Source organism: Eptesicus fuscus, chromosome 4, assembly GCF_027574615.1.
Source record: "Eptesicus fuscus isolate TK198812 chromosome 4, DD_ASM_mEF_20220401, whole genome shotgun sequence".
In the NCBI taxonomy this organism is placed as follows: Eukaryota; Metazoa; Chordata; class Mammalia; order Chiroptera; family Vespertilionidae; genus Eptesicus; species Eptesicus fuscus.
In genome coordinates, this window is record NC_072476.1 from 88,180,408 (window position 1) to 88,195,196 (window position 14,789).

The 14,789-nt window shown below is 46.9% G+C and overlaps 1 protein-coding gene across 1 annotated transcript in view; it reads left to right on the forward strand.

Annotated features, from left to right (window-relative positions):
- The window catches only part of ADCY2 (adenylate cyclase 2), a 279,910-nt gene extending 268,239 nt beyond the window's left edge, over positions 1-11,671 (forward strand). Inside the window, exons 23-25 of the mRNA XM_008161799.2 lie at positions 4,206-4,320; positions 6,262-6,386; positions 10,863-11,671. Of these exons, the coding sequence (XP_008160021.2) occupies positions 4,206-4,320; positions 6,262-6,386; positions 10,863-11,015 (393 nt within the window). The 3' untranslated portion in view covers positions 11,016-11,671. The remainder of the gene's footprint in view (positions 1-4,205; positions 4,321-6,261; positions 6,387-10,862) is intronic.
- Positions 11,672-14,789: the final 3,118 nt, after the last annotated feature.

Below are 14,789 nucleotides of genomic sequence, written 5' to 3' on the forward strand. Positions count from 1 at the left end.
AGCGACATCTTGAAATGAACTGAGCTCTTCCAGAGACTGAGCATAATTTTGTCCAGGGTTTACTAAGCCCAAATGAGTTATTGACTTGGATTTAAACCCCACTCCCAGAACACAGTCTCTTCATTTACTACTTAGGTCATGTCAAACCTCCAGGGTAAGGCCCACTGCAGGAAAACAGGCCGGGCGATAATTTATCGGGGAGTGGGGCTGTTTTGCTGGCCCTTGGTTGGGGAAAAAGCAAATCGGTCGTCCTTGCTAGGATGGTGGCGATTTTTACTGCACAGGGTTCTGCCTGTTGGTTTAACAGTTTGTCCTTCATTAAGGAGCAAGATGTTTTCCAAGTGACTGCATAAACTTCCAAACTGTCTTCTTCTAAGTCCTGAGAAAAGAAACATTAGCAAGCCCTGATGGAAAACTGTTCTTAAGAAATGACTGCATTTCCATCGAAGTTAGCTGGCAGTCTGCTTCGTAGCTCCAATGTTTTAAATTGTTTGGTTTTTCTTCCACGGTTTTAAGCTGTGGTTTTATGGCAACAGTAGGATCTCATTTGACTTTTTGTAGATATATGTAATTTACCAAAGGAAAGGAAGAAATCTTTCTAAACGAGAACATTCATATTTACTTTATTCCGTGCAGTGGTCTCAACTGGGAGCAATTTTGCCCACCAGGGGACACTTGGCAATGTCTAGAGACACTTTTGGTTGTCACAACAGGAAGGGTGGAGGCCAGGGATGCTGCTCAACATCCTATAAGGCATAGAACAATCCCCAGAACAGAGAACTATCCCTCCTGAATGTCAGCAGTGCCGGAGGTGGGAACCTGCCTTAGTGTTCTCTCTCTTCACTCTTGTTATTAAAATGCTGTGTGGACTCGATGAATAATCCTATTGTCATTTTCCTTTTTCCTTAACTGTTACCTTGATTTTCTTCATCTCCCTGTCATCTTGAATATCAGGTTATGTTCAAGGTCCCTGTTTTCTTCTTACACATCCCTTTCGGAATCATCAAAGTTGGTTTTGTCTTCATCCCCATAGAGAATGCTCCCCCAAGGCCACCAGGTGCCTCCTCTTTGGACTCATCTCAGAAGTCATGTGTGACACCCTCGACGCTTGGTGGTCTGTTTCTGCTACTCTTCTCTCAAGCATTTCCACTGCCCCTTACTGATGCCTGTCCCAACTAAGGGCACTCCCCAGTCTACCCCAGTAATATTCCCTTTCCTTTGCTTCTTCTGGAGCCCTTATCCACCTCAGTGGACTCGTAAATGATCCCTCCTGGGTGTATGCTCCCCAGATGAGCGTTAGTTGGCTTTAACCTCCCACCAAAGCTTGATGACTTTCTCTGATCCTCCTAGTCACTTCCTCTGCTACCCGATGGTCCACCTAAGTGTAGCCATTCAGTGAGCATGTACCAAATGCTTCTTGCATATCAGATACTTTATCCTGGTGTGCAGGCACAAATTACCAGAACATCGTCTCCGCCTTGTGGAGCCCACAAACGAGTAAATAAGACAGGCTTAAGGGAAATGCCACATTGATTTTAGGGTTAAGATGGCTCCATGTCCCATAAGCCTGCCACCAGCATTGGAACTTCATTTCATCAGCCAGGCTGAATGGAAGCTATGCTCGAAACTATCTTAGTGCACCCAACCATTCAACTCTGGGGGAGCAGGAACATAAAGAACATGTACATTAAAACATTTCAGGAAATATATATCATAACTAGAGGCCCGGTGCACAAAATTCGTGCACGGGGGTGGGGGGTGTCCCTCGGCCCAACCTGCACCCTCTCCAATCTGGGACACCTCGAGGGATGTCTGACTGCCCGTTTAGGCCCGATCCTGGTGGAATCAGGCCTAAACGGGCAGTCGGACATCCCTCTCACAATCCAGGACTGCTGGCTCCCAACCACTCACCTGCCTGATTGCCCCTAACCACTTCTGCCTGCCAGCCTGATCACCCCCTAACCACTCACCTGCCAGCCTGATCGACACCTAACTGCTCCCCTGCTGGCAAAATTGCCCCTAATTGCCCTCCCCTGCCAGCCTGGTCACCCCTAACTACCCTCCCCTGCCAGCCTGGTTCCCCCAACTGCCCTCCCCTGCTGGCCTGGTTCCCCCCAACTGCCCTCCCCTGCTGGCCTGGTTCCCCCCAACTTCCCTCCTCTGCCGGCCTGGTCATCCCTAACTACCCTCCCCTGCAGGCCTGGTCCACCCCAACTGCCCTTCCCTGCTGGCCTAGTTCCCCCCAACTTCCCTCCCCTGCTGGCCTGATTGCCCCCAACTGCCCTCCCTTGCAGGCCTGGTCCCTCCCAACTGCCCTCCCCTGCTGGCCTGATCACCCACAACTGCCCTCCGCTGCAGGCCATCTTGTGGTGGCCATCTTGTGTCCACATGGGGGCGGCCATCTTTGTGTGTTGGAGTGATGGTCAATTTGCATATTACTCTTTTATTACATAGGATAATAAAGAGCTAATATGCTAATGGTCAGACTCCATAATGCATAATGACCAATTGCAGGAGGCTGCCTGCGTGTGCATGGTGGGGCATTGCTCCAGAGGCAGGGTGGAAGTGGGGAGGCACCTGGAGGAGGCGGGACCATCTTGTGCCAGGGAGGGTGGGGGTGAGAGCCAGTAACTCCCCCCTCACCAGTCCTTCACCACCCACCGCTCACACTCAGAGCGCCCCGCCACCCACCTGCCAGGGGAAGGAGCACAGCACAGCAGGCAGGAGGCTTCCACACTCTCCTCCAGCGCCATGACAGGGCGGAGTGCTGCATTGCTGTGGAGAGGGGGTGGAAGCGGGAGGCGCCCAGAGAAGGCGGGACCAGCCTGAGGCGACTGGAGGGACTGAGGGTGGGGCTTGAAGCAGCCAGAGAAGGCCAAAGGGGTCGGTAGCTGGGCCAGGCATGCTGGAGCTCTGCATGGAGAGGTTCAGGTGTCAAAGCAGGGTGGCCAGTGGGTGGGCAGGGCCGCGCAATTTTGCACACTAGGTTCCTAGTGTGTTGTGTGTGTGTGTGTGTGTGTGTGTGTGTGTAGTGTGTGTGTATAAATGATCTATTAACCCAAAATAGACATTTTTAAAAGATGAACTTCAAAAGTAAATATAAATTAATTGTAAATTAATGGTAAATATAAACTAGCAGCAGGAATAATAAACATATATTCAGAGTAAATAGAAATTGGAATTTTCCCTACTGAAAACCTTGGACTTCCCTTCTTTTTCATCTTTATAATATGATCACTCTCCATTGCCCAAAGCATGATATACCACCCAGGGACAGTAAAGGCAGAAAATTGTTGTATTTGTTTGCTGGGGCTACCATAACACAGTAATGCAGACTGGGGGACTCCAATAATAGAAATCTACTTTCTCACAGTCTGGAGCCCAGAAGTCCAAGATCAAGATGTCAATAGGACTGGTTTCTCCTGAGGCCTCTCTCCTTGATTTGTAAATGGCTGTCTTCTCCCTATGTCTTCACATGGCCTTTTCTCTGTGTTTGGTTGTGTCCTAATTTCCTCTTTTTATAAGGATACCTGTCATACTGGGTCAGCATACTAATGACCTAATTTGACCATAATTACCTCTCAAGACCCTGTCTATAAATACAGACACATTCTGAGGTACTAGAGGCTCATGGCTTCAACACATGAGTTTCCCTGGGAGACACATTTCAGCTCATAACACCCACTCCACCAAAAGAACAGAGAAGGGAGTGGTGTTAGCAGACTCAGGGAGAACTGTAGCAGGTGTGGAGTGAGGAAAAGGAGGAATGAATCCCTTACCTCCTTCTGCCCACCCTCTGTTCTCCCCCTAGCCCTCCCATGGGTCAGTCCAATAGAAAACTAAGGGACAAGGAATGGGCAGTTCCTACAGGGCAGCATCCCCGTGTCAGAGCCCAGTAGAGAAGGGGGATGAGTGGGTGTGAGGGTCAAATGGAGAACCAGAAGCCAGCCCCTCCCCAGAATTAAAACAGTGTGGGCCCTCCACAGTGTCTTAAGAGTGTTTCACATTTCCTCGTGGCCACAAAAATGAATTTGCACACAGTGCTTCCTAGGGATGAGATTTAATTCTCACCAGTGTCTACAGTGCATTGTGGGGCCATAATTTGTATGTGTCCCTTTCTAAGTGGAGCCCTGGTGTGAGACTGGAGGGAATACTCCCCAGCTTGTGAAGCCCTAACCCACCTGCATGTGTCTCCTTTCCCTCAGGAGCCCGACAGGCAGTACATGCACATCGGCACCATGGTGGAGTTCGCCTTCGCGCTGGTGGCCAAGCTGGATGCCATCAACAAGCACTCCTTCAATGACTTCAAGCTGCGAGTGGGTACGTTGAGCAGAGACTGGGTTTCAGCTGTGGCGGAGCCATGGCGTAAGGACGAGTTCCCAGGAAATGTTGATAATCCCTGCGTTGAAGTAGGACCGTGACAAATGTGCTGTTAGAGCAGCAGGACTGGATTGCAGCTGGGAGGGCTCAGGGAAGCTAAGAGCCCCTCAGGCACTTTGGCATAAATTATTAGACAACAACAACAAAAATACCGCCTTAGGTTGGGCCCAGGTTTAACAACTGGACCATGAGGTGGATTACATGAGCTCCTCAGGGAGGCTAAGGCTTTGCCTCCCTGAGGAGCTCATGGAAGCCACTGACTAAGCCACTTCATTATTTCGTAGGCCTCTGTCTCTAAAACTAGGACCCATCATAAGCTAGAAAATGCCTCCAGACCTCAGAGTTGTAAAAACATTTTTTAATTTTAATTTTAATTTTGTTAAGTGCATCTTAGAATTGTTAAAATAGCCACGCACCTACAAGAACGCCGAACATGTGTCCTAGGTTCTGAAGTAGCTATAGCTTTTCGGGTTGGATGTTCAAATTTAAGAGAAAAATCCAACTTTCTTTCAAATAAAATAAAAAATTCTAATAAGTTCTTTCCTTACTTTAAGTTGATTCTTTAGCATGTCTCGTGATTATTTGCCTTTTACAAGTGTTTATTTTTTTAAAAAAATGTGTTCAGCCCTGAGGGTAGCACAGCAGCCTTGTGAGGTTGCCATTACTTCCAGCCATTCAGGGTTTGTAAGAACTTCTTTGACCATTGTATGTTTTTCTTGGCAACGTATTTTATTCCTTCTGAAAGCAAGTCCACATAAGAGTAGATCTTTTAACACATTCCATCTGAATGGCCTTTCACTTCTCTTGCACAAACTATTTAAAAAATCCTGATATTTAGAGCTATTTCTTCCTCTGCTCTGCATATATTCTTTTCAACCCAGAAATACTTCACATTTTTTGAGCAAATGGGACCCTCCGTTCTGTGTGTCCTATTAATTGTCAGAACCTGGACACACTTCTCTTTATACTTTCTCACCTCCATGCACAGTGGACTTGACCCAGGCTCTGCCATATACAGAGGGGAGAAGGGCTGCCCATCACGCTGCTGACCACATCAAACTCCAGGTGTCTCTTGCACCCTGGAGATTCTTTATTGTTTGGCAACTTGGAAAATGGGCTCCTGAAACTTTCACACTACCCGCCTTTAAAAGAGAAAATCTATCACCTTGCGGAATGACCCCTCTGTTGTCAGACATTTATGGACCAAATCACATTGCCCTTCACTGGGAGGGGGAACAGGGACAATTGTTTGCTGGTCCCCTGTGCTACATCAAAGCACAGTGGACTTGGTCTGGACCTTAGCAGCGTTTTCCAAATTACTGTGAGCAACGGAATGGACCTCCTTCAGTAGGTATTTATTGAGAGCCTACTTCACACTGATTATTGATTAATGAAACATTCACCCCACATGCCAGCTCTTTTGGGTTTCTAGGGAAACCTAAGCTCAGTGTTTCTCTTGGACTTTGGGTCTGCCTTTGCCCAAACCTCAGCCTCTCCTGGGTCAGCTTCCCTCTGTGCATGGTGACATCCAGTGGCAGGTCACAGTAGAAAATCAGATGGGTAATATTACCCACCCCCCACAAAAAGTGATGAAACAAGTAAGAGCCAGACTCACTCATAATGCCCTTTTCTGAATGTTAAGCTTCAGAATCAGTCATTTAATGGGGATCACAAATTGAGCATACACTTGCAGTTAAGTAGAGATCACCCATTGCCAGCAATAATCCACCCAGGCTCTCTCCCCTCCCCCCAACCCCCAGCTTTAGAGTTATATGGGGTAATGTTCATTTAATAATGATGATTCAAGATGGTCCTGTAAGACTTTTGTGTTTAAGACAGTTGTGATAATGTGACTCTTAACCCAGTTCTGATGCATCACAGGTATGAACCATGGACCTGTAATAGCTGGTGTAATTGGAGCTCAGAAGCCACAGTATGATATCTGGGGCAACACCGTAAACGTGGCCAGTAGGATGGACAGCACTGGAGTCCTGGACAAAATACAGGTAGCTCAGCCTGTACAGTCATCATGGGTCATGTCTGTCCTCTGGGGAACCGTGGATAATATAAGAATGATTATACTACTATGTTAAAACAAAGGAAAGAACCTTGAAATTTACTTCAAACTTGACCCCCCAACAAACTTGAAAAACCTTGAGAATCTTGGAAAAAAGCTTGACATTTACTTAAATCTTTTTATTGGGGAAATGTTCATTTGTTTCTGCATTCACTGTTAACAACAATTAAAAGTTGTGATGATATAAAGATCATGGCTGTTGTGAACGTAGTGATCACAACAACCAGCACACGGTAGGACAGCCCTAGTGGAATGTGCAGGACTAGAGCCATTCTTTCCTCTTCCTGCTCTCCACCAACATCTTGAAAGCGTTTTGCAAGGGAGAAGGGCTGTGTGTAACCAAATCCAGACCTAATCAACCTTTCTTTCCCTGGGTGCTGATGCGGGGAGGAAAAGAGATGGAATCACAGGTGATATGATATAATGGTGCTAAATTGGACTAGAATGGGATTTGAAGATCTAGAAATGACTGGAAAACTCTGGAATCCGCTCAAGGGAGAGAAAGGGAAGACCTAGCAAGTGAAAAGCAGTGGTGAGTGCGTGCTGTTTGGGCACCAGGCCAGACAACTAGAATAGCGATTTTCAACTGATGTGCCATGGCAGGCGCACTAGGGCCCACCAGAATTTTTAAAACATGCAATACCTGACTATTTAGTCAAGGGCACTGACCTCTTTTCCCTTAGATTTTCAAATTTAAAAGTGACAACAGCCAACACAACAGTAGCCATCTGGTGTGCATGAATCAAAATACCTATTTTTTTGTCAGATTGGCAAAAATATATATTTTTTGTTGCGCCGCAGAATTTTAGAAATTAGTTTATGTGTGCCATGAGATTAAAAAGGTTGAGAAGTCATTGACCTAGAATAATCAGGGGACTAAGTTCTCCCAATGAGAAGGATGTGTGTGTGTGTGGGGGGGGGGGTGCGCGCGCGCGCGGTAAACTTTCTATTTGCATTGCCCTCAAATAGCAGTGGTTCCACATTTCACCCCAACTCTGTTGTATTCAGCTAGATAAAGCCCTGCCAGATGGCAAATCTGTGTGAAAACCACTGGACACAAATGAGAGGCTTTATGGTTTTTAGTCCTCTTCAGAGAAATCCATGAGTCCCTGTTCTGTGTACCTCAACTTGGTCACAAATAACCTTCTTAAAATCGTGATAGAGATGTAGAAACTTGATAAATCTTGGTGGAAGCCCACAAGCTCCAGGATCACCAAGAATGGGCTTGTCACTAACCCTCTGCCCACTCACATGCCTGGCATGCTTCTTCACCTCATTCACCCGAGACAATTTTACTGCTGTGGCCTTTTCTAAGATGTATCTTTAATTTTTACATGAAATGGCACAAACATTACTTTTAAGTGTCTACCTTCTTAGTCAACAGGTGTTGAAAAGTAAGCAACATCCAACAAAGAGAAGGGAGAGAGAAGAAAGTGATGGGGGAGGAGAGGAGGTATTCGGACTTCCCAGACAAATTGGCCAAATGGGGCTCGTCTGACAGTGGGTAGGAGTGGTGCTCCCTGACTATGCAGACAGCCCAGTGGCTCACCCTTGACAGGAATGGTCTGCCACCTTGGCAGCCTAATCTAACAGTGCCCGGATGGCACCACAGAGTATAAGGCTTTCGGCATGTTCATCAGTAGCCACTCCCAGTGCCCAGGGAGGCTCCAGCATCCTGGACCACCGAGGGTCCTCCTTTGAGGAAAGAGGCAAGCTCCTACCCAGGATATACTCTCCCACCTGTAGACTGACCTATGTCCCCACCTGGAACCTTCCGAAGGTGGATGGTAGATTTAATAACCTTCACAACTTTCCAAGTGGCCTTCAGGCACTTGAGATAAGTATCAAAAGCCATTTAAGAGAAGCTGGTCGGAGAGACTGCTCCCTCCTGGAGGTTGTAAATCCCCTGCAGGTCAATGTTTAAATGAGTTTGTGCCCATGTGTTTCTCTGAGAGGATATCGGGCATCATAAAACTGCATGTGATTTAGTGCAGAGCGGCCACCTGGAAGGTCTCCTGGGAGCCCCAGGGAGGGAGGAAGACAGGCTCTGGCTGTGGAGAGTGAGGGACCTCCGCAGGCCCTTGTGTGTTCATTTCCCCAGCAGGTGGCACGTTTCCATCTGGGTAGATGTCCTTCTGCTGAGGTTGTGGCTCAGTCTAGCTCCAGTAGCCTCTTATTTCCACTTAAGTGCAAAGAAAAAAAAATGTAGTGAGATGCCAGGAAACATAAAAATTGATGCAGAGACGATTAAATGCTTCTCTTGGGCCTCAGAAACAGGTTGTTTTTATTAAAGGGCATGAACTCCCACATGCTGTCTAGACTGGGAGCACAAACAGCATAGAGAGCTCGCTGGCACCCAGCCAGGCTTCCCAGGCATAGAGGAATCAGAGTTGGTGTCAATCAGGTGGACTGCTCCCTCCTCCCCGCGTCCCTATAATTGTATGACTGGTGCTACAAATACCAACGGGATAGCTTGAGAATGCTGGTGGTGCTACCCAGCACCAATAAATATGTCAACTCCAAAATTAAGCTCCAGGGCTCCAGATCATGGGTTTGTTCTCTGTGGAAGGTCGGAAGACAAATGCCTATGGGATTCTTTCCGCCTAATGGCCCCTGAGAACTCTGAGCATGAGAACATAGTTGTCATCTGAGTTTCTTGACTGTGTACTTGCTCTTTTGGTTCTTATCTGGAATCCAAAGTCTCTTCTGTGCCGCTGGCTTCATCCCCAAGCTACACCGGTCCTCCCTGAGGACTTGGGCCCTGCTAGGCATGAGCATCTGCTTCCCCTTTTCCTTCCTGCTCTCTGTGGGGTTGCAAGGACCCATATGTTGGCCCCTGATCTAGAAACTACCACAGGGTCTCTTTGCAGGAAGACAGAACAGCGCTGCTGGCTCCTTCCCACAGCGTGCCCTTGGGATCTTTACAGGGAACACTTCAGCCTTACTTATGGGAGGCTTGATGCTGTCCTGTGATTTTGATCTACTTCTGTCTCTGCCCCAAGACAGTGCCTGCTCCTAAGGTCTCTCCAGCCACCAGGCCCAAGGAGGCTGGCTCGGTGCTGCCACCACTGTCCCCACCACTGCACCATCCCGACAGTGCCCATGCTACGAACAACATGGTGTGATAGCGTCGCTGTGTTGTCCACAAGCCTACCCTTCACATGGGTGTGTCACCCAGATGCGAGGTGGCGGGGGCACAGGTGTCATGTCCATTTCCCCTAATAAAGTGAGAGGAAACCCCTCCTCCTCTGCTTTTGTACCTGGTTCCAAAGCTGCAGCAGCGTTACCCAGGCTTCCTGAGCAAACAGCTCCCTCCCTCTCTGCTCAAAGCCCAGGTCCCTTGTGAGGGGCCTGGTTAGGGAACCATGTACCCCACAGAGGGTCTTCCCTCACCTCAGAAGCTGAAATCTCGTTCTTGGTCAAGCCTATGCATGTCAACAATTCTCTGCTTGAGAAAATGTCTCTTGCAGGAGGCTCTTAGGACACTCAAACAGCCAAACCCAAGAGGCCTGGGTCTCCTTCCCCAGATATGGGCCCCCCAAGGGAGCACAGGCAGGCCCGAGCTGAGACAGTGCACGGCTCAATGCAGGGCAGGGCATCTCCCCTTGGAGAGAGAAGCTGTCCTACTGAGCAGGTGCCCCTGCCCTCTGACCCAGCAGGACTTGAACATGACAGGTCACATTGACAGGCTGCAAGGGAAGGACTCACTCCATTTAGCATTTCATGTCACTCAGTGAACTGAGGAAACTCCACATCTGACTCAGTGTCGTGTCCATTTTAAGGCCACTGCAAATTCCTAGTGTCTTTATTTTCAGGTCATTTTATTCAGGTGCATTAAACCAGACACTCATGGCCATTTGCAGGAGTTGACTGTTCATCTTCTCAGGGTGTCTTCCTCCATTTTTATTAAAATCTACTTATAACATTTATTTTTTCCTGAAATGACATTCATGACAACTTAAAAACATCATCAAAAATCCCACCAGTCCAGCGTGTTTTGATTTGCTTTTTTTTTTTTTCAGGTGTCTTATATGTGCATAGTTAATCCTCACCTGGTGGAAATTATAGCAGGTACCAGGCTTAACATTTTTGAGAGGGTGACATGGTTTGACATTATCCCATCCTCTTATCCATGATATTGATCATGGTTGCATCATGGTTTACTTGACCCTGAAGATTACTGTTTCCAGTTTTTCACTATCACACCACTGAATTAAACCTTGCCCTCATGGATTTTTTTTTCTCATGGATTTCTCTCTCTTGTACTGATCTCTCAGGAGTGGAATTAATGGAGCAAAGAACACAAACATGTCTTGGCTCTTTATCCTTATAGGCAAATGGCCTTTCAAAAGGGTTGTGTTAATATTCTGGCTAAACACCTTTTCATTTGTCGACGTGCTTGTAGGTCACGGAGGAGACGAGCCTCATCCTGCAGACCCTAGGGTACACGTGCACGTGTCGAGGCATCATCAACGTGAAGGGGAAGGGGGACCTGAAGACGTACTTTGTGAACACGGAAATGTCAAGGTCCCTTTCCCAGAGCAACCTGGCTTCCTGAAGAGCATCTTCGTTTTGGCAAGAAGACTGTGTTTTTAGGAAGGTACGATGCACTTTCTGACTGCAACGTTTGTCCCTCGTTTTTGATGGCGTCCTCTGTTCTGTCCTCTGGAGCCTCTGGAGACTCGTTCCTGTGACCCGGGGGCACACCGTTTGGGGTGCCAAGATCGTTCTGCCACTCGCACTGTGCTTACTCCGAAGGAAGAGGAAAAGGAGTGTGTGATGGAGAAGAGAAATGCATTCAAAGAACTTACATGGATGATGGAGATGAAACAAACAAAAATTCTTAAGGCAATAAAACTAGGGGGTGTATATTATCTTCTGGTGCATGTTCTTTTCTGGAAAATATGGTAGCTCGCCAACCGCATCCGCTAGTCTGATATTACAACACACAGTATTCGTGACTAAGTTGAGTCTGTCACCCCACATGGAATTTGACTGTGTTCACCCACGTGTCTCATTGCCAGGGGCTATCCACGGGCCCCGTTGGGGTCCCTGGCTCCGTCACCTTGCTCTGTTGTGTCGTGCCAGCAGCACGTAGTCATCCATCACCAGAATTAGTTCTCACCACCTAGGACCAGTTTTGTACCAAACGTGTCTGATGTTTTGATGCCATTGTCTTTTGTAAGGTTAATTCATTAAATTTTATGTACTTTGGTTTATGGTGTCTTCTCTCCCCCCTCTCCACACCCCCCTTCTTCTTTCTCTGGTTTGCTCCAGGATGGAGGTTTGTTTTCCATTTATCTCCCTGTTTTGGAAAACGCCCTCCGGAACCTAGGAATTGAGTCCTTCAGATCAGGACAAAGTCTGTAATGCAGATAATTGATTAGGTAGCTCCCTGGGGAGAAAGGAAGCATGCTGCATGTGTCCTGCGGTCTGCTTTTGATTTTGGCCTCTCTAGAGAGCATTTTCATTGAAAATATTTTAATAGTAAGAAGATTCTCTACTGACAACAGCACCCCTCTGTCCTCACACTCTGGTCTACTCTGCCTTTAGTAATCTACCAGACACAGGATGCAAACGAGTAACTTGCAACTGACATTGACTGCACAGACATGGCAGCCCTGCGGGGACTTGGACTCATAGTCAATGTGCTCATGGAAACTAACTACTGGCCCTCATCACCCAAGGAGGTGGGGCTTCAGCTGAGCTTATCAATTGTCTGCCTCCATCAGGAATTTTTTTATTCTATAATTGCAACTCAGCCTTGGCCTTGACACAGCTAATTCTCCAAAAAGGGGACTAAAAGAAGAAAAAGAGTATAAGGCACGTCTCGTCACTCTAACCAAAATCTGGATTAGGATGCCCTGGGTTTCAGTGACTTCCATCTGGCCTTGTGAAGCACCTGTGACAATGATCAGCAGCTGCACCTGTGGGTCCTTCCTCCCATAGAGTCCATGGCACCCATCCCAGGGCACTTTATGTCACCTGCCCTTAGCGGACACCCACAGCTGGTGATTCACCAAGCGCTCTTAAACGTGCTCCCCCCAGGTGCTGAGTTTGGTGAAAAGAACTCAAAGGAGAATTGCTTTTAACCGAAGTTGTATCACCAGGTCTTCTTAACAAACAACAGACTAAGATAATCGAAGTCATTATCAGAGTTTGCCTTGCAAAGGTCTGTGCATACAGGCGTCTCTGTCTCTCAAAGTGTGGTTCCCAACCAGCAGCAGCAGCATCACCTGGGAACTTGTTAGAAATGCAGATTCTCAGTCCCAACCCAGATCTGCCAGGTCAGAAATCCTGGCAGCAGGGCCCCGCACACTGCCCGTGTTTCTGATACCAAATTCTCCAGGTGATTCTGATCCCACTCCAACCTGAGACCCCCTGCACTTTACAAACAGGTACAGAGAGGTCCATAGGATAATTTGAAGTTTTCCAGGTGATCTGTGACTAAGACTAGACTAGAAAGGTGCCAGTTCCCAGAAAACTGATAGTGTAGCTTCTGGTCAAAGCCCCTTCATCTCTGGTCAAAGCACCTTCAACCACAAACCTTCCCGTGAGCAAATCATGCAAACTAGACCTGCAGTTCACGCCCAGCAGCCCATTGGCCTTGCACCATCAGTAAGTAGTAGGTAAGACTCTCCTCAAAGCCTCCTCAACCTCTCATTCAGTCGGAAGCCCTCTCTCTTAAAAAACCCTCAGTTCAGTGCCCTTAAATCTCAGTGCTTTTAATCCATCTACTTAGAAATGTCTTCATTGTTGTGAATCATCCTTATTGTTCTTTTTACTAAAGACAGCAACTACTCTGCTTTGAAAAAACATTGACTAAGGGTGGAAATGTAATTATCTGTGTTTCTCTTTGATAAGATGACTAGTGGGCATTTATGGATCGGTTTGTTTTTTTAAAAAATATATTTTATTGATTTTTACAGAGAGGAAGAGGGAGGGACAGAGAGCCAGAAACATTGATGAGAGAGAAACATCGATCAGCTGCCTCCTGCACACCCCCCACTGGGGATGTGCCCGCAACCAAGGTACATGCCCCCGACTGGAATTGAACCTGGGACCCTTAAGTCCACAGGCCGACGCTCTATCCACTGAGCCAAACCGGTTTCAGCTATGGATCGGTTTTAAGTTGCAAAACTTGACATGCCAAGAGACAGGCATTTATGTCTAACAAAAGTGAGATCTTTGAAACCTGGACTGATTCAAGCCCTGCTTTTTAAAAGTAGTAGAAAGTTAAGGGAGTAGAATCTGACTTAAATTAACTGAAAATGATTTAGCTTGCCACTAATTTATGGCAGTTACTTTCAGATGAAGGCATTTCATAGAGAAGCCTTGTCTTTCTTGGTAATCAAAACTGAAGAAAGAGTAATTTTACAAATTTCCATAACCCTGACTTTATATATTTTCTATTATGTTATTATAAATATGGTTTAATGCACCAAGGGCATTCCAAATAAACTACTGCTATTTGCTTGGGAAAAAATGAAAAATAAAAAGGCACCTATAGCCCTAACCGGTGTGGCTCAGTAGCTAGAGCATCGGCCTTCGGACTCAAGGGTCCCAGGTTTGATTCTTGTCAAGGGCATGTACCTTGGTTGCAGGCACATCCCCAGTAGGAGGTGTGCAGGAGGCAGCTGATCGATGTTTCTCTCTCATCAATGTTTCTGACTCTCTATCCCTCTCTCTTCCTCTCTGTAAAAAATCAATAAAATATTTTATTTTTTTAAAAAGGCACCTATAGTGAGGGGAAAAAAAACATTTTCAAACGAATAAAGAAATATTTAGGAGTCACTCAGCCTTGAAATTACCAGCAACTTAGTGTCATGTGTCCTTAGAGAATCAAAATCATAAAACCAGCAACAGAGGAATCAACAATGAAACACATTAGATCACCTTCCCATTGAATGCTCAGCTGTGGGAAATTTAATCATGATAGATGAGGGATGATTTCCTCCAAGGGATCCATTCATTAAAAATACAGCACTGTCTTAATACTTGAAAAAGCTCCAAGTTATCTGCAAAGCAAACATTTCCAATGTAGCTGCTTCTAAAAAGAAGGCTGTTCAAAGGCACAATCCTGGCCCCTGCGGTGCTTGTGTTCCGACCACACTGCAGTGGCTCCTGGGCTCCCACACCCACTCCTCAAGCTCGGGAGCCCCCACTTTGACGCTGAGCTGATGTGGGCTCAAACGGGTGAAATCATTTCCCCTACCTACACCATGCAGCTAGAAAATGCGAAGCCAGAATTGTACCCAAGTCTTTTGAAGATTCAAGTCCAGTCTCTCCCTGGGACCTGGGACTGCTTCTCCCCTGAGGAGTGACCTGGGCA